Source organism: Euprymna scolopes, chromosome 1, assembly GCF_053919585.1.
Source record: "Euprymna scolopes isolate OS-2025 chromosome 1, ASM5391958v1, whole genome shotgun sequence".
NCBI classification, from domain to species: Eukaryota; Metazoa; Mollusca; class Cephalopoda; order Sepiida; family Sepiolidae; genus Euprymna; species Euprymna scolopes.
This window is the reverse complement of record NC_136482.1, coordinates 55049097-55073789: the sequence shown is the minus strand read 5'-3', so window position 1 is coordinate 55073789 and position 24693 is coordinate 55049097. Positions and strand designations below refer to the sequence as shown.

The 24693-nt window shown below is 34.1% G+C and overlaps 1 protein-coding gene and 1 pseudogene across 1 annotated transcript; both read left to right on the top strand.

Moving 5' to 3' along the window:
• The first annotated feature begins 237 nt into the window (after positions 1-237).
• Positions 238-356, top strand: LOC145283930 (5S ribosomal RNA; annotated as a pseudogene).
• A 9435-nt stretch (positions 357-9791) lies between these two features.
• Positions 9792-21944, top strand: LOC145296985 (uncharacterized). The gene is made up of 4 exons (XM_080143231.1): positions 9792-9934; positions 10481-10519; positions 19644-21440; positions 21830-21944. Exons 1-3 carry the CDS (start codon positions 9898-9900, stop codon positions 21413-21415), a joined length of 1848 nt encoding a protein of 615 aa, XP_079999357.1. The 5' UTR covers positions 9792-9897; the 3' UTR covers positions 21416-21440; positions 21830-21944.
• Positions 21945-24693: the final 2749 nt, after the last annotated feature.

The following is a 24693-nucleotide window of genomic DNA, read 5'->3' as shown; positions in this document are numbered from 1 at the left end:
CAGTTAATGAAAAAAAAAGACATTTATGTGCGGAGTTTAAACATACAGACTACGCCATGCAAAAAAAAACAAAACAAAACAAAAAAACACCCTATCAACTTACTTAGAGAAGAATTTACACGACCCGTTGTTCTATCATTGTTGCTAAGCGACGACAAAGAAAAGATTGCTTTACCGATGATAGATAAATTAAAATCACGGGTTCGATTATTAATTATCGGTAATTATTGGGGGGGTATATACGGCATAACCGCATTGACACATCGGTTTCCATCAGATCACCGAAGTTAAGCAACGTTGAGCCTGGTTAATACTAAAATGGGTGCCCAATTTGGGAATTCCAGGCGCTGTATGTCGGAGGACGTTGACACCTCCCTGCAAAAACTCAACGTCGTCATCTCCCCTAACGGTGATATACATGCGACTGAGGACCGCTGGTGAATTTCATGCTCCCATGAAACTTCCTTCTTTAGAAGAAGCAAGTAAAACCCCGAATAGGTTTTGTGCCGACGGACACTATTATCGAGAGTATTCTAAGACAAAACTTAACTAAGATCACTCCCAGACTTATACACAAAAGTTCGACAAATTTTAAAGAAAATCTGTTTAGCGGTTCTGGAGTCTATAAGGAACGAACTCACACACACAGACAAAGTTGCATTTATATGTATATACATATATATATATATATATATATATATATATATATATATATATATATAACATACACACACATTTTTGTCCAGAATCTTTATATTAAAAAATAAAAATACAGAAAACTCTCTCTGATTTGCATATCCGTGACGGAACAAAAATATCATATTCTAAAAATGACGTAAATTGATTAAGTAGTATTATTAAAAAAAATCAGATTTTATGAGTATTTGTCTCGTGAAAATAATCACAAGAGTTACAAGGAAATGCTGCCCTCTTTCTATGTAAATAAGAACATCAGATAAGTGAAAATGAGATTAGGATACGCCGAGACTCGAACCTTGTAGGCAAGGTTCAGAAATAGAATGTTAGAATCTGAATGTAACAAAAAACTATTGTTAAAGTCTATTAATAAATAGTTAGATATTGTTTGTATTGTAAAAAGAATTTGATTGTTCGTTCTGTTACGAAAACTGAATTAAACCGTTCAACTAAAAAGAATGAACAATACAAATTAAAATTATATTGTAAGAAAATAGGTTAGGCTAAAAATAGGTAAGTTGAGAATTCTTTGTCGTCGAAAGTGTGGTTTCGAAACGATGCTTAGCCACGTGAGTTGATCACGTTTTGGAACCACACTTCTGACGTCATAGAAAAAAGGGGGATTCTCAATATAGGAGCTAGTTTTTAGTCAGATCAAGAAGTCGGGTAGTTGAGCAGAGGAGGCAGAACAACTGAGTCTGCTAGTCAGTCAGAGAGAGAGAGAGAGAGAGAGAGAGTTGGAGTCAGAGTCCTTTGGAAGCAAAGGAAAGAAAATTAAACAATGTACAGACAAATTGGAATTCCTGACTTCATCATTTCGACCGGTCAAATGAAATAAAGAATCACCATCAATATTTGTAACTGTTTGTCTTCGTGTCGTCATTCAACAATTGAAGGTAGTATGTTAATCATCTTAATATAAACTTTGTATAACCCCCTTCCAAGTAATGTGTCCCCTCCTCCATCATAAGTAATTATTCACCCGTCTGATGTAAAAGAACAGTATTACACATCGCTCCAATAATGAATTCCCATCTCTCATCGTCTCTCTCATCATCGTCAATCCTGTATTACATGTACCCGTTACACGTCCCCGTCATCTTGATATATGATCCCAAATATGACCCCCATGCTATGCAATCCAAGAATCAAGGAAGATAACTCAACAATCATTCAAACTTCATGTTGTAATGCCTGCAAATTCTTATTAATCGCTTGAAAATGATTTTCTTTGCGAAAATAAAACTGTTTAATTCATATGATTTTTGGAATGTGATATTTTCGTTTTGTCACGGGTACGTACATAATCCAGATTTGTATTATATTATTTTTAATATAGGGAGAATTCTTGACAAGAACCACACTTATTTTATTGAATTATGTTTGAGGAAACTGTTTTCTAGCCAATCTCATCATTTACCCATCGAACGAACAATAAATAAATAAATAACGAAAATATAGATTTTAAATAAGAACAAACTCGAACATCCCAAACAATGTCATCGAAAACATTAAAAAATTGCTTTCGCTTTCTTTTTTTTCTTTTTCTTTTTATTAAATTCGACTCAGTCTATTTATTGCTTTTTAGAAAACAGAAACAATATTAAAATAATTTAGTTGTGCATAACAATAAAAATATTGTAATTTTTATTTCATTAAAAATAAACTGCTTTTGACACTTCTACACTATCGGGACGAAATTTCCGAATTGTAATACTGAATTTCACATGAAAGCAATGGCATTTACATATTTCTCATATATTTAAGATGGTTATATCAAAAATTTATGAAAATCGATGAAGTAGAAAATTATTTATTAAAGAAAATAGTACTTGAAAAAGAAAGCGGTCGGAGTAATTCAAACGGGGGGAGTAATTTTCCGTTTCGATTTATTTTATAAAACCAGATACCCGCAATTTTTCACACCATTAAAGTTGTTTTGTTTTTTTTTAATTAGCAGAAACCATTGTTTTTTATCTGCAAACTCCATTGATCGACTACAAAATTTCGTTCTGGTGGAGTAGACACGCCTTGCTTTTTCTCGTGAAGACAAGAATCACAATTTGAAATCATGTTCATTAAAAAAATTATCAGTTTTACGATTAACATGCGATTAAAACTAAATGAAAGTTTTTCAATATCCGTTTAATTATATTGCAGAAACCCAATATAAGGTATAAATACATGGGCAGTATCACTAATAAGATACTCAGGACCGTTCATATGATGGATCAAAGAAATGATACAGCCAGATCAGAAGACCAGGAAACGCATTACCATGCACAATGAACTACAGCAAAAGGACGATGTTGACCGACTCTATGTGAAAAGAAAAGAAGGCGGTAGAGGACTAGTCTGTATAGAAGACCCTGTACACGACACACAAAAAATGAATAACACAGAACATGGAAAGAATAATTATGGCAGCGAAGCAGACTAAGAAAATCGACAAAACAGAAAACATGGAGATAAATGATGAGACGAGAAAAGTAAAATAGGAAGGAAAACAACTACATGGAAGATTCATTAGGTTCACAAAAGCTGAAAATAACGAAAACACTTGGACATGGATGCGATAAAGACAAATAAACCAAGACATTGAATCCCTAATGACCGCTGCACAAGATAGTTCGATAAGAACCAACCACATCAAAGCAAAGATCGATAAAAAAATAAGAAAACAGTAAATGCGACTCTGTGGACAAAGTGACGAAACGATAAACCATATAGTAAGTGAATGCCGCAAACTAGCCCAAATGGAATACAAAAACAGACACAACAAAAGTGGGAAGTGCTGTACACTGGGAATTATGCGAACAACTGCGTCTCGAACGCACACACAAGTGGTACAAATGTAAGCCGACAACAGTACTTGAAAACGAAAATAAAAAAAATGGAAAATGACAATCAAAAACTCCTACGGGACATGGGCATAAAAACTGATAAACCTATCCAAGCAAGAAAACCGGATGTCATAATAATTAAAAAAACAAAACAAAAGTGCCGCCAAAGCGTAAACATTGCTGTTCCAGCTGACCACAGGGTGAATATCAAAGAAAAGGAGAAACGGAGCAAGTACACAGAACTAGCCAGAGAGCTGAAAGGGATATGGAAGATAAAGAAAATAAAAATAATACTTATAATAGTTGGAGCACTAGGAACAATCCCGAAAACCTTTGAAAGAATGGGAGAAATCGGAACCAGAGATATGACTGGAAATATACAACGAACAACTATAATGAAAACAGCTGAAATATTAAGGAAACCCCTTGAATGTGAAGACTAACACACATAAACCACAAGCGCAAGCCAGATAAACTGCTTCAGTGACAAAACATGAAGCGCTACATAGAACCAAGAACATGGAAGATGCATACCAATAAGTTCTCTTACCGTACCCCATCCCCTAATTACCACACCACTGTCCCCCAAAGGAGACCGAACAGCCAATTAGAGTCAAAAAGGAAGGAAAGATCGAGGAGAGAGCACTGAACAGACCTCCGCTGTATACGTGCGAAGGAAACTGGGACCTTGGGGAGGCTTATTGCCGCACGAATTCCAGTGAAGATCAGTGGCTACTGCCAACGAGAAATCAATGGCAGGCAACTGTTTCCATAATGCACATTTATTTGCAAATGTTATTGAAAAAAGTTGGAGAGTACTGGAAATCTAGGAAGACTTGTCCCTCAGCTTCTAGGGAAAACCACAGGCTGTTTTCAATGATCTGTGTGAAAGCTCCTTGTGAGGCAATAATAATAATAATAATAATAATAATAATAATAATAATAATAATAATAATAAACTGGACATTTTTCATATAATACTCTACGAATATTTTGTTTAAGTTTCGATTTTTAGCGATTATCGTGACACCCCAGATGAGCGTCTAATATCGGTAGTTTATTTCTTGTTCTATCTTTAAGACTCTGTATTAACTATGTTTCAAATAAAATAAATAAGTTAAAACACTAAAACCTTACTCAGGTAGGTTGAAAAGTAACTTATTTTGTCTTTGGTAACATTTATTTATTATATATTTGTTTTTTTTTATCATTTTTTCAGTTTTCTGACTATAGTAAAAAAATGCCCCCCCCCGGCAAAATTGTTAATAAATTGGGTGTTTGTTAAGATAAATCGATTTTTTTAATATGTGGTTTTAAATCAAAGCAACAGTTCTTACATGTCATGTCAAAAATAATACCATATTTACAAATTACGAAAATTCATGAACAACTGCTATTGTGTTCACTGTGAAGTAAAAAGTCTATCACTATCGTTTAAAACAAAACATCACAATTAAAGTAGCGGAATGGGAGATTAGTATACTCCTTGCATTCGCAATCTTTAAGGTGTTTCCATTGAGAGAAAATTATATTTTTCCAATTTTCTGTAAACACAACTTGTAACTATGAATACTGTTCTACTCGAGTAATTTCCGTAATTTTTTTAAAATATATTACTATTTTCGACATGACAATTTTGTAAATACTATTATTTTGTTTAAAACAACATTTTTGTTTAAATCAATCCGTCGACTCTTTATTAAGAAACATGGTCAATTGAGTTAAGTGTTCAACTATATAAAATCTACAACTTTAGGAAAAGAATTGGAACTAGCAGTACTCGTGGAAATTCCACGGTAATTGAAAACATCAACCCTGACAAAAACAAACACCTTCTCATGACATAAGCAACCAATTAAAATAGTTTTCTTATGCTTAAAATAGGTTTTGACCAAATGCAATTTTGTTTCATTTGAACATTTTTATTAATCAAACATTCAAGAAACAGACAATACTTTTTAATTTTTCTTAAAATAGATATGGATAGGAAAACAAGGAAAATGATGACAATATATGGGTGTTTTTAACCCAAACAGCGATATCGATAGGTTATATGTGTAAAGAAAAGAGGAAAGAGAAGTGTAGAACGATGTGTAAAATAAAAAGTAAATAGTCTGAAAGTTTACATCTCTAACTATAAGAAAAAAGCTTCTAATTGGTGTGTAAAAATTTGAAAAATTGCAAGAGAGCAAATTAGTAAGAAGCAAGAACTCTAAGGCAGTGAATCGACAAATAAATTGAGAAGGAAATGCATGGCCGATTCAGTAAAGCTCTACCAGGGAAGAGGACAAGAGATAAAAAAAACTGGCAATGGTTGTAAAAATGTTACTTAAAGGTTGGGGCGAAATCCCTAATACGTGCTCTGCAAAAGCAAGCGCTCAGGGCAAATTATGTGAAATATCACCGTGATAAAACGGTTGAAATCCTCTATGTCGTCTGTGTGGAGAGAAAGCTGAGAATGTACAACATCTCGTCAGTAGTTGTAAGAAGTTAATTCAGAAGATATACAAGAGAAAGCATGACAATAATGCGGATAAAATCTATTGGGATATATGCAAGAAAAAAGAGTGGGAATGCGGTAAAAAATAGAAGCGATGGTAAAAAGTGATAATGTGAAATGATTGTAGAATATGAATATCCAATGTGATAATGTGAATGAAGTAATAATCATTTATGTAGAGATTACCATTGATGTGAATATGGCGGAAAAAAGAAAAGGAGAAGATCAAATGTATCAGGACTTGAAAAAGAGATAAACAATTGTGGAAGTTGAAAAAGGTTGAAGCTGTACCTTTTGTGATAAAAACTCTGGGAAATGCGACAAAAGGATTTTAAAAGTGGATTACGGAAATCGTGATCAATTACAATGGTAAAGTGCTTCAAAAGACTGCCTTGTTGGAAACCGCCAGGATCTTGCGGGAACTGATGAAAGACTGAGATAGGAACATATTGATTGCTTATGGTAATTTGTCACGATATGCCTATCAGTATAAAACCGGCAATACCAATAGTCAGACACAAAATGTGAATAATAATAATAATAATAATAATAATAATAATAATAATAATAATAATAATAATAATAATAATGCAAACTAGCCCAAAAAGAATGTAAAAATAGACACGATTAAATGGGAATTATGCATTTTGAACACTTAGACAAATGATACAAGCACAAACCCGCAGCAGCATTTGAAAACGGAAATCACAGAATCTTATGAGACATGTATAAAGAAAAGAATTCAGAATATCATAATAGTTAACCAGAAGAAAATGGAACTGGCCATAAAGCTGAAAGAGATATGTAAGGTAAAGGAAGTCACGATAACACTACTAATATTAAGAGCAAAAGGAACAACCTAGGAAAATACTGAATAATCGAAGAGATTGGAATCAGAGGGATAGCTTAATAGATACAACGGATAACAATAATGGAAACTGCTAAAATATTTAGAAAAACTTTTGAATGTTGAGACCCGGACATATAAAACTGTTACATATGCTAAAGAAACATAAACACCAGATAGTATAATGTAAACTTTTAATGTTTACTTTTATGTTCTTTCTCTTGAAGTGTAATATCGAAATGAGAGGCTATGTCATTGATTGAACAAGTTCTCTTGTTTTTGTTTAGAAAAAATATATCATGTTTGTAATGTTGAAGGGCCTATTCATTTTGCATGCACATATCCCAACGAAGTTTTACATTATCATTTTCCTGTGTTACTTCATGGTTTGATCTAATTTATAGAATTTGCATATATTTTAGAAGCTACATAAATTGTAAGTATTTTACATATTTCTGTGTCCTAATATTTACATTTAATTACATTCTAATCACGTATACAAACAGTTAAAATATCTACTACTCTGGCATTGATTGTACATATTGTATTCCGAATGCAGAGGTATGAATTAAGAATAGCTTTTATTATTCTGTTATACTCGGCTGTGACTTCATTTGCTCATTTACATGTTATTAATTTCATCGGATTCCAGTACAAATCAGTGCAGCTTCTCTATCCAGTCGATCTTTTATCAGATCTGTTGTTGGAAGTTCAAGGTCATCTGAGTTAACGAGTTTGCCTTTTTTCATCACAACGATAGTATATTTGGTTAGGCTCAATTCCGAAATAATCTGATCGTATTCTTTAGGATATGAAGCTGGTTCTCATTCCCACCATAACCTTTAAGGTAGTCCATGAATAGATTGTTGCCTAAAGTTAATATTCTGCTTTCTGATTCCATAAAGAACGTGTCAACTGAATCAAGCTGATGACGGAAAGGGGAAACCTACTACTACTACTACTACTACTACTACTACTACTACTATTATTATTATTATTATTATTATTATTATTATTTCAACATATTTGCGTTTCGATATTTAGGTTGGAATAAAAGGTAAAAAAGACATTCATGAACTTTTAAATGCTATCAGTCATAAAACACGTTGGTTTTAATGAAACATTTATATATGTTGTGTTTCAGCGTAGAATTACACACAACCGATACATAGACTTAAAAATAAAGTATCTAATGGTAATTGTAAATCACGATCTAAGACTTGAAACTCTCAACTCGTGATTAACCATTGACACCCAGTTTCCGAGTTGTTAAAAGACGATAAACAGTTGTATAATTTGACGAAGGTTTCATCAACTTAAAAACTTATACTGAACAGTTGTATTTAAGTGATACTACAAGGAGTTCTTCCTCATACTCAATCACCCATACTGATCAGTTTTTATCTTCAAATACGAAATGCCAATTTTTAAACCATTGTTTACAAGTTTCTTCATTTGGTTAATTTTCTCTATAAGTAAATACACAGAGTGCTTCTGACGCTAGTCACGTTTTTAAGAAAAGTATTATCTTCCTTAAAGTTTCTTGAATATTTTTACATTTGAGAGCTCTGAACAGTGATATCTTAATGTATTGATCATCTAAAATAAAATCTTACAAAATTTAGTATGTTCAATAGCAGATATATATTCAATAGCAGATATATGATATAATAGAAGAGTTGTTGTGACTCTATTTCTGCTATATCGTTATTTATGGCGCGGATAGAATAAACTTCAATATATTCCCCTCTTGCAAGACATTCGCAACAAATACTTGTACGGCTAAATAAAATGTCAGTAATTTCCCTTAATCTCTATGAGTGTCTTAAACTAAAAAATAGTCTCCTCCAAAATTTTGGATCTATCCGGCTGTAGAATACAATACAGCAAGGCTGCCTATAACATGATCATTTTCAAGACTTATGTAAACAAGTTCTTTTTCAGTTATTCTATTAAATAATAAACGATACCCGATTTCCATCATTAGCGACAGTCTATATCTTTTATCCTCGAATGATATTTGGTTCTCGATAACCGGTGACTCTTTGGTAAAAATAGTATTATTTACTTCCATTGGCCATCTCCATTTACCATTATATTTCACACAGTTAAAATCCAAAGAGAACTTATGAAAGGGAATAATAGATTAATTTTACTTTATGTAAATTTGTTTGGTTGGCCGGTCTAAATATTTACGAGATGTCTACAAACAAATTAAGAAACTTAATATTTATAAATATAATTAAAAATTAAAATAAGGAACTATTTCTCTTTTTCTCACACGTATAACAAAGAAGAAAAAATAAATTTAACTGATTTAGTTTGATATATGGATGTGTTTTATTTAAGTAAAGAACGCATGGCCGTGAGAAATGAAAGTCTTTCATTGTGACCTCTGACATTTCGTAACTTATTTGACTCTTAGATAAAGAATCCGGTCAATTAAGAGACATCTAATCAGAATACATGAGACACTTCCCACGCATTAGGTTAACGGGTTCGGACTTCAGGATTTAACAACAAAATATTTGTCCAAAATGGAATTTATTTTGAGTTTTAAATTAAAACAAACAAGAAAAAAACCCATTTCGGTTCACTATAAAAGATGACGGATCTGAACAGTTCTTTGTAGTGTAGGCTATCATCAGGTAAGTTTCCTGTATTTTTTCATTCTACGTTAAACTTACTTTCTCGCATATGCAAGTGAAAATAACATTGTAAACAAATATAATTTTCTTAAGTTAATTTTCTAGTATAAGTATGTTTTATTGATTTTACCAAATGAGAATAATGATCCTGCATTTTCATTAGTAAAGACTATTAGCTTCAATTCTTCAATAATATCAATAGAAAACATGCAAAACGAATAAATCTAAAAACTTGTGAAATCATTGCGATATAAAATTCCTTCGTATCTGTAAAAGATTGATGAGCTCTAATTGCTCTAGTTTCTTTTACATTTAACTCATACAACCAGTTATTATTTACAGTGAAACCGGAAGAAGGAAGATATGGCAGCGACAGTTCTCACAACAACATTGGCCTTAGGTAAGTAAAATGTTTGATCAATTAAACTTAGTTGCGACGAACAATTTTGGTTACTTTATTTTATAACGTGATCACATTACCTTTTTCAATTTGATGTTCTTGTGATTGAAGTTCTTTTTTAATTTAAAACAAAAGCGGCAACGTAACATGAAAATTGCATTTAAAAAACAAAACAAACAATAGATATTTAACTCAATTTTGGTTACTTCATCATTTTCACCAAAAACTGTACTTTATAGAAAATTCAAATACTTTATTATGAAAAAATAAATCACTTCTTAAATATAAAAAGGAAATGCAATTTATTTCTTACATACAGTTTAAAAGAAAAATGTCTTTCCTTGGTTTTGATTAGTTCTAAAGCAAGCGATCGTGTTTATATTCAGGATAAAAGACAAATGCTATGAAAAAAGATTTTTTTTCTCATAAATACGTTTTACGCATACATTTGCCAGGGGAGGGTAATCGAACTAACAATATCTATCTTTATAAATTAAATTTAAATAGTTTTTTTTTATTTAACTGATTTTGTTTGATCTGTTTCAGTGTTTGGCCTGATCAGTTGTTCGCAAGCAATCTTCCCGGGTAAGTGATCGTTATTATTTTGCCTACGTATCCAAAACATTTGCGTCTAAATACAGCTTCACTTATATACCGTTCAATATATCTCAGTGATGGGCGACATTTTCTATTTCTTAAACGTCTACATACGATTTCTCTAGCAAAATACCATTGATCATACACATTACCATATTTTTTTTACACGGTGGTCACCACTTATCAAGGCCCGGAAGCCACACAGGGATAAGGGTTATTGCAAGTACAGTACGTTAGTGTGGAGATTTGATGAAGTATTTACTTAAGGGGGCGGTTCATTAGGATTTTGTTAACGTTGGACTTGAAGACATCCAAGTTGTAGTCAGGTGGGAAGCAGGCAGAGTTCCACATACGTGCAGTTCTAATAAAGAAGCTTTGTTCATGGAATCCACGTTTTGATTTAGGCACAGATAAAGAGTGGGGGAAATTTTTCACAGTGGATTCAGCTAGACGGGTGTTTTTCGTGAAAGATTGGCGAGGGGGGCCAAAGATTGGAGTTCAGACGAGCACCTGCCATGGAAATAAAGATAAAACAAAGATAGGCTCGCAACGTCTCTTCTGTAGGAGAGAGGTTGCAGGGTAAAGAAAAGGGCATCCCCCACTAAGCCACGAAGTCTATTTTGTACTCTGTCAAAGCAGGATAGGCTGTTTTTAGCAGCTCCTGCCCAGATATGGCAGCAGTATTTCATCCTTGGACGTACTTGGCTTTTATACAGATAGAAAATAAATGCACATACACATACATATATATATACATATATAATTTAAATACACATATACGTATGATACTGCAGTATATATATATATATATGCAGTGTATATATTTATAGTTTCAAAAGTTCCTAATCCATATAGTAGTATGAAATTATATTTATGCAAGTGAGTTACGCAGAGGCGTTCATATTTCGTTCCCGTAGAAAATTTTTAAGGTAAATCTAGCCTGGTTATTTCATGCGGGAATAAAACTTGGGTGCCTCCAAGTAGCTTCTTACCAGATATATATTTTCATAATAAATATCATAAAATAACAACTAAGAAAATGATCATATTTATGTGCAATATAAAATAAGGTTGCCGGATAAAAATTGGAAACGCCACAAACCCTATACGAGTTTAACCGACTTCTTCCAAGGGGGAAGTTCCATGGGAGTATGAAATTCACAAGCGGCCCTCAGTCGCATATGTATTCCGTTAGGGGAGACGACGACGTTAAGTTTATGCATCTGTTGCTGGGAGGTGTCGACGTCCTCCTACATACAGCGCCTGGAATTCCCAAATAGGTCAGCCATCTGATACTGACCAGACTCAACGTTGCTAACTTCGGTGTGTCAACGTGATCATACCATATCGCCTGGTAAGTACTAGTATTGCTTTAATTTCAAGTAAAATGCCGAAACACGTGTTAGTGGATAATTATACTTGATAAATAAATACGCTCTTTATATTGCTGCATCTCATAGAAACGGGGAATAATATTTACACCTTAGCATTTGGATAATTCTTTGCAGTAAAATCACATTCCTTTGTTAATATGGCAAAAATTACAATAAACCAACAAAAGTATAACATTTATGTGTCTTATATTTTCTTCTGTCACTGTAGTAGCAATTTCGAAACTCTGATCATGTCAATGGCCATAGATTTGATTACAAAGAGGTTAGCTATAGAATTTCTGATAATTTATCCTTTCTAGCTGATTAGTGTATTAAATTAGATATTAATATGCAGAAACATCGATCACATTCAATGATTCCGAGTCCTTTCAGATGTTCATTAATGATCATATTATGGAATCATTTGTTGACATATATGCAAAAGACACAACCGTTTTGTGATAAAGATCTATTTCACTGATTCTCTCTTCTAATTTAGAATATGTAATTTAATGGCCAAAATATGGCTCATTATTTTTATATCACTAAAATGAAACTGCACTTCATTCATCACGGATGATAAGATCTGTTTTTTGTTTTTCCACTGACTTTCAATTGATAAATGATTTTACTGCTACAGAAAGTATATTACTCCTTATTAAAAATTAACTTTATAATCAAGTCGAAGATAATATTTTATATTTTTTAATTGCTCAGATAAGTAATATTTCTAGTTTTTCGCGATTCATTATTTCCCCGTGGGAACACGGCATATATATATATATATATATATATATATATATATATATATATATATATATATATATATATATATGTGTGTGTGTGTGTGTGTGTGTGTGTGTGTGTGTGTATTGGCAGCAAGTCATTATTCAAGCACGTCTGATTTAACACGGCAGCGTTATTCTTTTTTCCGATTTTTCTAGATATCTTTCCCATTTGTCGAGCCATCTTTTTTTTTTATTTCAGCTGGCAGGGAAGTTCTATAGCAAACCTCACTTTCCCCAGTGGTTACCTTCTACTTGCGCCGTTGCCATTGCTCAGAGGCAACATGCATACCGTAGATTTATCCAGTGTAAGTCCAGTACAAACAAAACAAAATGATAGAAGCTAGACGCAATTGTAAGAAAGAAGTAGCTATAGCTAAGAGAGAATATACCGAACCCATCAGAAAACGTATTAAAACGCATAAACTCATAATTTTTGAAAAATCTACAACAATTTAGTAAATAATAGGCAATCAATAATTACCCCTACATCCAACAATGATGCGGTTGTTTGCACGGCAACCTAGAAATCTAACATAATCACCCCAAACTCTACTTTGGAACTAGCAAACCACTCTCTTCCTAATTTTCCTTTGCTCTCAAACACCACACTAGATTATTTTAAAATCACCTCTTCTCAAGTATATGATATCATAAAAAACCTAGACACCTCAAAAGAATGTGGACCTGATCTGAGGTTGCTCCAGTTCTCTCCAAACTCTTCAACAAATGCCTTAACGAATCATGCTTACCTGACTGCTGAAAACCTGCTTATGTGGTACCAGTTTGCGAAATAACTGACCCATGCAATTATCGCAATATTAGCCACCTTCCTCTTTTTGCCAAAATATTTGAGGTCACAATTAATCAAGCTTTAGCCCACCACCTTACTGTTGCTAAATTTCTTTTCGACCATCAATATGGATGTAGGCAAGCGTGTTGTACTGCAGATTTTCTAACTGTAATCTCTAAATATATACCATGTATAGGATAAGGAATTGGAGGGGAGGATATTAACCTAGATAGATTACAGTGCCGCCAAAAAGAAAGTCCGAACTCGTCATTTCTTCAAATAACCGAAAATTTAAGCTAAATTCAATGTAGCTGTTCAAACAACCTATATTACATTTTATTTGTTTTTTGTTCCTCTATTATTTTCATATTTTACTTTTAATTGAATTATCCTTGTGTTCACGTCAATTTAAAAAGTAGCTTCAAATTGAGAAGGCAAAAAAAAAAAACAAACAAACCCCGCAACAACAAATGAGCTTAAAATAGCTGTTAAATCCCACCTTTTAGCATCTCTAATCGTAAAATATCAACCTTTTAGCATCTCTAATCGTAATTGTTCTTGATATTAGGTTATACAACAAACCATTTAGTCCATATATCCCGAGTATTTCTTAGTGATCGTCAGGAGCTCATAAACTCATTTCTAGTTTACTCAATCGAGAAATTGGCCAAAGATTGAAATCTGATGAAAAACTGTACGAATAACTGAAGTGCGAATTTTCTACTTGGCTGCACTGTATCTAAGGATTTTGACAGGGTATAGCACAATGGTCTTCTCATGAGAGTCAGATATTATGATATTACTGGACGAATATTCAACATAATTAAATACTTTGTAAATAAGAGAAGAATCAATGGCGTACTCGATAGTCGTACGTCTAAACAATATGATATGAATACGGGTGGACCTCCGGGGTCGATCCTTGGACCTTAATTATTCCTTATATTCATAAATGACCTTCCTGATAAAATAATCTCTGGGGTGGGTATATTTACTGACGACACCACGCTCTATGACAGACAAAGAGGAAAACAAATGAATAAATATCCAAGGCAATGGTGGAAACCCTAGAGAAAGACCTTTTTTATATAGACGTCACCATTTATCAAGGCTAATAGGCCACTCAAGGATAAGGGTTAAAGAGTGTAGAGTAGTCAAAAGGACAATATAGTAATCGATAGTAATGGAAGTTCGGTAAATTTGTTAACTTAAGTGGAACGGCTTATCAGAAACTTGTTCACGTTCGACTTGAAGACAACCATATTATAGAAAGCTGGAAAGCAGGAAAACGGAAGACAATTCCACAGGCGTGCAGTTCTAAGAAAGAAGCTTTGATCATGGAATCTATGTTTAGGTTTAGGCACAGATAAAGAGTGGGGAAAATTATTGATAATGTTTTCAGCTAGTGTTTCTTGTGAAAGTTTCTTGTGATAATGTTTTCAGATAGTGTTTCTTGTGAAAGTTTGGCGAGGGGGACCTTAGATTGAAGCTCAGTTGAACACTTTCCATGAAAATAACGATAAAGCAGAGACAAACTCGCAACATCTCTTCTGTGAGATAGAGGTTGCAGCGAAGAGAAAAGGACATCTCTCACCAGGCCACGAAGTCTATTTTGAACCCTATCAAGGCAGGACATGTCTTTTCTAGCAGCTCCTGCGCATATGTGGCAACAGTATTCCATCCTTGGACGTATCTGGCTCTTATATAGATAGAGAATTGCATCAGCAGTGAGATATCTACTGGATCGATAGAAGGATCCGACCATTTTTCCAGCGGCCTTGGCAACAGATTTGATGTGCGTATTCCATTTAAGATCAGGAGTAAAGGTCAAGCCCAGAAGCTTGTTAAAACTTGAGGCCTCCCCAAGACGAGAGCCATTCATTTTAATTGATGCCAGATGGGGATCAGAACGTTGATGATGTAAAGATAGAAGCTTGGTTTTAGATGCATTAAAAGTAACCAGCCACTCCTTTCCCCATTGTACAATGTGATCAAGATCAGAGGAGAGAGAATCGGAGAGAACTTGGTCGTTTACTGTCTTAGATGTGTTACCATAGATGGTAGTGTCATCAGCAAAAATGTCTACGAATGATGTAAGGATGTGATTTGGAAGATCATTAATGTAGATCAGGAAAAGAGTTGGGCCCAGGATGGAACCCTGAGGGGCTCCAGCATTTATACTGTGAGCTTCTGATTTTTGCCCATCCTTAAGTCTGTAGTGGAATGGGTTCAATGTGAAGGCTATGCTCGTTTCATTTAATAATTAGAAGATACTGTCTCAATCACTAATATTAGCTATGGCTAAAGATACATTCCCTGAAAGTACTTTTTTCAAACTCCTCGGCCTAACGTTCATAGGGAATATCAGTTGGAAACGATACATCGAGAGCATTGCCAAGGCTGCTGCGAAGAAGGTGGTTTCTTTCGACCATGCTAAAAGTTACTTACGCTTGAAAGTATCTTTTACCTCTACAAGGTCACTATTTGCCTATATATGTATTGTTGACACATTTGGGCTGGTAAATCTGGTGCTAGTCTCTCACTCGTGGACAGGGTTGAAAATAGAGTTGACAACATAATAGGCATTGAAATGTCTTCTAAGCTTCCAGCGTTGTCCCATCGACAAAATGTTGCATCTCTTTGCCTGTTCTACAAGTATTTGATGGTGGCTGTACCGACAAACTACAAACCCTCGTACCTCTCGACGTAATTGCCCCCTTGACAAATCCGACAATCAGCAAAATCCCCCCTCAATAGAAATCCCTTATTCTACTCATAGTTTCTTCCCCCAAACTGTTAGACTTTGAAATTCCCTTTCAGTTTCCTGCTTCCTCAACTGCACTAACATGCAGAAGTCCAAGTCCAATATTAAAAAATATTGCTGTTCAATTTCCTACATAGTATCCCTGCAACTTAAAATAGTAGGGATTCACACCCAGTTAAAAAGTCACTTTTGATTCGTAGATTATTTTTTTACACCAAAGCCACAAGCATTCAGAGAAAATTAAGTTTATCAGAATCAAATTTGCACGTATCAATAATTAATGAGGATCATATTGCAATTATTCATAATTTAATCAGTTAGTAATTAATCAATTTATTAGTAATTAATATATATCATATTTAACTGATTAATAACTATGACAATGTCTTCCTTTTATTTCTTACTAACAGAAACCAGCTCCTAGCATTGGCCCAGATCGTATATAAAAGAATTATTAAATTCTGAAAATATCTGTAAAATATTTTAGGTGATAGTTTTGTGTGTTGCTGGTTCTTAGTTATTTTTGTTCTTTTGTTTCGACACATTACACACACTAAATTGTAAAATAAACTTAGTGTGGGGCCATCTAAGGATTAATATCTGATTGTATAATGTTAGTTGTGGTTTAGGTTAGTTTAAGGTAAAATTGAAAAATGAAAGAATTCAATTCGTAATGTACAGGTAAAGTCCGTTAACGGTTGTTAATGTAACTTTTATTTAGCAAAACACGAGAATATTATGGTTTTGTTTTTTGTTAAATGCTTGTCAAGAGGTCATTTATTTATAAAACTCCCCCCCATCACAAAAAAACCCTGTACAGTCGCTAGAAAATAGTAATATAAACACTGGCTAAAATATTTAACATTGATGTGCATAGCAATAAATCCTTCTAGATTGAAACATTTTGAATAAGTAATATAGCAAGCGAATGAATGACAGATAGCTATTTTGTTTATTCGTAATATACAGGGTCAGGAAAAATGATCTGACAATTTTATAGATTTAATAAAAGGCAAATAAAGTAAAGAAACAAAAAGGTGCTTTTATTTTCAAAAAGTACATATAATACCATTCTGTTTCATAAAGTTTTAAGAATTAAATCAGTCACAGGTTCCGTTATTATCTCCATACTTTCAAAGGCGTTCACGATATGTGTCTATAACTCGTTCGGTCATTTCATTTTGAATGGTAGTAATTTCTTAGCGAATTGCATCTTTAAGTTGTTAAATAGATCGAGGGCGATTAATGAATATCTTTCACTTGAGATATCCCCAGAGAAAAAAATCACACGGATTTAAACAACGTGAACAGGCGGGACAACCGATGTCACGACAGAATGAGATCAAATGACCAAGGGAACATCTTTCTCAAAATCCCCATCGCTCGCCAACAAGTGTGGAATGTTGCTCCATCTTGTTGAAACGATACATCGTCCATAGAATGAACCATATTCGAATTTACTCTGAGAAAAGTCGCTAGCATTTCATAATATCGAAAAATATGAAAAAAATGGAATTACACGTACTTTTCGAAAAAAAAAAGATGTTTTAGTTTCTTTACTTTATTTGCCTTCTATTAAGCCTACAAATCATTTTATTAAACCTACATATCATTTTGACTTACCCTGTATAATAATTTTAATCGAAAATATTAAAACCATTTGTTTTTCGTTTTCTGTACTAGGTTCGTAATAGAGAAAACATTCGAAACGGAGGTGAATTTAAGTTTGTTTTGATACAGTGACCTTCTACGGAAAAGCATAAATGCTCCGTCACAGTAAAATATGAAAATCATGAATAATAGTAAGGGAATTAATAATAATCCCCGCCACAGAAAGTTATAGGAAAACGGTGGTAAAGAAAGTTTCTCCGATAAAGGTCGTCGGTGGAACTTTGTTATTGGTTTTGTCGAGTTAAAAATCGAAAGAAAGAAAACGATCTTAATAACTGAATTAAAAATATTTAATCGATTAATTTACTTTTTGTTTCAGTTGAAAATAAACCTAAAGCTTAGACCTAATTATTTATTTTCCGTTTGTTTCAAATTCCCAAAATAAACAATTAAATAGCAATATTAAGAATAATTTACTTGATAAAATTTAATTTTATAGTTTAAATAAAATCGGTCCCCCGACAAAAGGAGGGTGGACCTGTAAATTCTCCCTTGTCCGTTTGTCTGTCTGTACTTTTCACAATAACTACGCCTTGGAATTTTTTGAAATTTTGCACAAACATTAAACCTGATATGGTTAAAGAAGTAACAGAATAGATTTTCCGGGAAACGACGATTGTCTCTGCTAGGGGTGCTTTTCGGCTTAAATTGACTAACTTTGACACATTTGTGCTTATTAAAAAAATGGTGCCTTGGATGTTTATAAAACTTTCTGAAAAGTTGTAACTAACTGATTTCTATATAATTTTGTTTGTCTATACTTCACGATAACTCTTAAGTATGCCTTAGGAGCTCTTTTAGGGCTAACAAAACACTCGCCTTTTGGGACTATTTTACCATATTTGTCCAATTTTCTGTGTATATCTATTTTGCAGTTTTGCATGGTGCTGAATTCAAGTTTAAATATCCATAGGCCTTGGTGACTTTGGGGGCTAAATGGGGGGGGTAAATGATAGACTTAGTCATTTATTATTTTTTTTTGCATTTTGCGCAACTCAAATGTACATATGGTGAGGCCTAAAACTGCACCGTTTGTTCATTTTCACCAGGATTCGATGTGCCCTGGGAACTTTTGATGCTAAATGGGGGAAGGCAACTGTTGAACTTAATCATTATTTTTATGCCTCGTCCACTGTGTACTCATAGGGGACCATGCATGCTTCACTTGTTATCTTTTAAGAGGAAGCTGTTTATAAAAAATATTTATTTGCTATGTTGTTTTTAATTAAAAATGTAATGTTAATATTTTATGTTGAAAAATGACTTAAACGAAGTTATGTTTCTTTATAGCTTAATATGGTCTTTAAAAAGAACGGAAAATTAGTTGATTTTCTGTTTTGAAGAAAGGAAAAGCGAACAATCTTAATACATGGTTTATAGAGTAATTTCATGACGATATATCTTAGTATCAGGCGTATATGCTATTTTTAAGCGATATACGCTGTTTGATAATCAATTCCAGTATTCTGGAATATTAGATAATGTTATATGGCTTTACTGGAATAGAATTAATCCGATATTCCTTCTTTGCTTTTAGGAACGCATGTGAAATGCAATTAAAAGTCAAGAAGCATTTGTTAGTTTGTTCTTTTTTAGTATATTTTAATACTATTTATAGTCTGTTGTTTTATCAAATCTAATGGAAGTTTTTAAACAATTAACAGTTTTGTACAATCCGAAATTTGTTTATTAAAATAATGTAATAATATGAATTTTTTTTATGCAGGTATATGGGGTTACGGTGGACTGTCTCCATATTATAGAAGGTCTTTCAGCACAATTTCCCATGGCACACACTTCCCAGGGTTTTATGGATTGAGTTATGGCATCCATCATCCTGTAGCCTATGGTGGCTACGGATACGGACTTGGTGGTTTCTATGGCGGATACGGCCTTCACTACCCAGTAGCAACATCTGTTAGCCATACATCCCACGGGTATCATGGAGCATGGGGGCTTGGTGGTTTATATGGATACGGTATCCATTACCCTGTAGGGACTGCTGTAAGATCTGTTTCTCACTACCCTGCCGGATTAGGATATGGAGGACTCTATGCTGGACTTTATGGAGGACTTCATTATCCAGCAGCTACAACTATAAGTCACACAGCACATCACCCCTATGGATTCGGATACGGAGGACTTTATAGCGGACTTTATGGGGGAATTCATTATCCAGTAGCTGCAGCTGTTAGCCACACAACACATCTTCCCGTAGGTTTGGGATATGGAGGACTCTATGGCGGATTCTATGGAGGTCTTCATTATCCAGCAGCTACAACTGTAAGTCACACAGCTCATGATCCTGTTGGGTTCGGTTATGGTGGACTCTATGGTGGACTTTATGGTGGACTTTATGGAGGAATTCACTATCCAGCAGCTGTTAGCCACACAACACATCTTCCCGTAGGTTTGGGATATGGAGGACTCTATGGCGGATTCTATGGAGGACTTCATTATCCAGCAGCTACAACTGTAAGTCACACAGCTCATCATCCTGTTGGGTTCGGTTATGGTGGACTCTATGGTGGACTTTATGGTGGACTTTATGGAGGAATTCACTATCCAGCAGCTGTTAGCCACACAACACATCTTCCCGTAGGTTTGGGATATGGAGGACTCTATGGCGGATTCTATGGAGGACTTCATTATCCAGCAGCTACAACTGTAAGTCACACAGCTCATCATCCTGTTGGGTTCGGTTATGGAGGACTCTATGGTGGACTTTATGGAGGCATTCACTATCCAGCAGCTGTTAGCCACACAACACATCTTCCCGTAGGTTTGGGATATGGAGGACTCTATGGCGGATTCTATGGAGGACTTCATTATCCAGCAGCTACAACTGTAAGTCACACAGCTCATCATCCTGTTGGGTTCGGTTATGGAGGACTCTATGGTGGACTTTATGGTGGACTTTATGGAGGAATTCACTATCCAGCAGCTGTTAGCCACACAACACATCTTCCCGTAGGTTTGGGATATGGAGGACTTTATGGCGGATTCTATGGAGGACTTCATTATCCAGCAGCTACAACTGTAAGTCACACAGCTCATCATCCTGTTGGGTTCGGTTATGGAGGACTCTATGGTGGACTTTATGGTGGACTTTATGGAGGCATTCACTATCCAGCAGCTGTTAGTCACACAACACATCTTCCCGTAGGTTTGGGATATGGAGGACTCTATGGCGGATTCTATGGAGGACTTCATTATCCAGCAGCTACAACTGTAAGTCACACAGCTCATCATCCTGTTGGGTTCAGTTATGGAGGACTCTATGGTGGACTTTATGGTGGACTTTATGGAGGAATTCACTATCCAGCAGCTACAGCTGTTAGTCACACAACACACCTTCCAGTAGGATATGGATATGGAGGACTTTATGGTGGTTTTCATGGTTTTGGATACCCGACTGCTGCAGCCGCTACATACAGCCACACTGTTCACCATCCAGTTTCGTACGGTGGATTTGGATATGGAATTGGTTTCTACTAGTATGATTCACCGACCTGATATATTGGTAATTCTCACTTTGATTTATATTCTTTAATTGAAAGTACAATTTAAATATATTTTTCAAAGTTAATTAATTAATATCGTTGACTATATTTTGTCTTGCGTTATATGACCAAAATATAATTAATATGAGATTATATATAATCCTAGAAATATCAATTTCTTACTCTTACTTGATTGGATATTGTATATTGAGATTTTGTAAAATAATATATTTTATATATGTGTTACATTGCTAATCATATTGCCACAAACATTTCTGTAATATTTATAATCATCAGTGTAATGTTTGATCAATATATTACTGTCAGTAAAATTAACAGTTGTAAATTTCATATTTAGCGTAGATTGATGCGATTTTATATTAAACGTAATGTGCATTTCTCGTTTCAGATGTTTTGGCCAGTTTTCAAATTCTGAAATGAAAATTCAATACAGAGAACAAAATAAATATTGTTATGTTTTTATTCACAATGAATCAGTGAAATAAAATTTGTTTAAAGAAAAATACGCGTTTTTGACTTTTTAAAAACAAATTGTATATGCGCTTCTTTTATTAAGATTATATTGCTTGTTTAATGTGTTTACATTATAAAGAATGTGGTTAAAATATGCTATCTACTCTAACAATGAAGAGGAAAATGAAGTCACAATCTTCGAAACGTATGAACTATTCGGGCGATAGTCACTAGTTTTTCAGTAAAAAAAAAAGAGAACTGTTTGTAGTTGGAGTTTTATACGTGCTCTCCATTCGCATATGTGAAGAACACATACTTTAAAGAAGACTGATTTAAGAAAAAAAAACGGTGGACGGTTTGACAGCTAAAACATAAGTTTAACAGCTAAGACTGAACATGGAAGTGGGAGTTTGATGTTGATTATTGCAATGTTGTTGGAGAAGAGTTCCTTCTTTTCTCTATTAGAGAATTACAACATTATAGGATTATGAACTGTAAGACTAATCAAAAATATATTATTTTTTAACGGAGAAGCTTATGTAACAGAGTGTATCAATAATGTGAAATTGGTAACTAAGCAATAAATTAAGCAAGGTCTTTAAAGATTTGTTCTACTTTTCCGGCACGAATATGTGTTTGCCTTTCATCATAATATAAGCAATGCATATCAGTAAAATCAGAAACATATAGGCATGAGTAGTGACAGCGCTCACAGAAAAACCTTCTGAAATATAAAAATCCCAAAAGGATTTAGTCGGACTGGAAAATCAGTAGCTGAATACGCCAATGCAAAATATATTGATTTGACTTACAAGATATTTATGGATGTAACTGAATCATACAGCTTAACATTTTTCATTACGGGATTCGCAGATGATATATCTGTAGCATTACACTAGTTTCCTCTGAGTACGCAAAACTTGGACGGATTCAAACAGTTAATGCGAGTTGCGAAAGCACTACAGCGAGAATGTGTGCTCAGAATAATATCATAAAACATGTGGTGCTTTAGATATCGAAGACCGTACTCACTTAAAAATTGTACAGCGCCACCTATAATCAGATTAGTGTGCTTTCGTATAGAAAAACAAACAGAGTTTGTTAAGAAGGAAGCGATCACGTTATGATGACTAAGAATTAGAAAACTAGAAGAGCTCCATGGTGTGCGCGACGTTCAACTTTAAATTTGGTACAAAATGTAAATAACTTATAAAACGGAAATGAGGAATGTGTTCACGAATTGCATTCAACGTAAATCAACCGACTCTACCCTGAATAAGCATAATTCTACTGCATGTGGGACTGCGAAAAAATGGCAAAGTTAGCTATTTCTATAGCACACTATCGAAGGGGCGTATACTTGTCAATGGAATCTGGGAGATTAGCAATATGGAGTAAATTACATGCAGTCTCTGGAGTTGAGGTTGCACAGAAATTGGAGAAGGTCCAATGATAATGATAATAATATGACAATTACACCACTGTCTCGAACGTATCAAGATAATGCTAAAAAGTTGAAGATAATAATATATTACCGAAATCTTATAGGTAAAATAGAATAGTGGAGCTACGTTATAGGATCGTGAAAATAATAGTCCAGAAAGGAAGAAATATAATTTGGAGAGGTCGCATTCTTGTACAACATGGCATTCAAGTTGGGACTGCGTCGATCAATTTTAAATTATGAGTAGATACAACCGAGAGATAGATCTCCATGAATCGATGAGCAAGGGCTAGCCAGAAAACAAATAAGAGAATATGTTTGCGTGAAGGCATCAGATGCACGATGCACGATGCAACAGAATGATGAATATCTACTACAGTGCAATTTCCTAACATGTTTGGAAGGTTAAACGTATTTTACCTTAACCGAAGAAATAATAGTGTGTGGTATGCGTTTTCACCGAGCGTCTAATGAATGAACGGCAGAAATATACAACAGATGAAATACAAACGTGTAGAATTTCCACGAGTTCTGTTAGTAATTATTAGAGATAGTAGTAGTAGCAGTGTTGTTGGTAGTAATAGTAGTAGTAGTAGTAGTAGTAGTAAGCACGAAAAAAATGTAAGGTCTTGAGACTATATTATGTGAAATGATCCTTGATGTTCGTGCAGGTGTGTGGTTTAAAATAGTTGGAAGATTAAATGTATTTCACTGTAACAGAAGAAAATTAAGGGTGAAAACCTTTCACACGTATGGAGTGTTTCGTACGCTGGACGCGCGTTTTCAATTGAAAAATCACTTGTGTTCGTATTTAGGATTTTTATATGTGCCATTTATTTTCATACTAGCTGAACTACCTGGTGTTTCGAGGTTGTATATGATATATTGGAATATTTTGTCCTCATACATTATAATAAATATCGATTAAACAAAACATACATTTATAATGATTTCTTTTTTCTCACAACCCATATGGTGGGAGCAGTAGTGCGTTTTATTTTATAGAGGTCTCGCCAGTAGACCTAATCATCTTTTATAGTTCAATCTTTTATCCTCTTATCCTACTTTCAAAATATGATGTAAGAATTGCAATTATTATTTTATATTTTAGTGCATATCTGAAAATTGTTAAATCTTTGTTTTAACTATTTAATGTACAATGAATATAAAGAAGGTATTAGTAATATATTCTGTTAATGAATAATTAAAATTCAGTTTCCACCAGTGCATATCTGAAAACTGGTAAATAATCCTCTAGCATTAATTTTGAAGAGCCATAAACAACATTTTTGCTGTGACCTCTAACAGGTGTGTAAATGTGGAGGATTTCAGGACTTCCAATGCGTAAACAACCA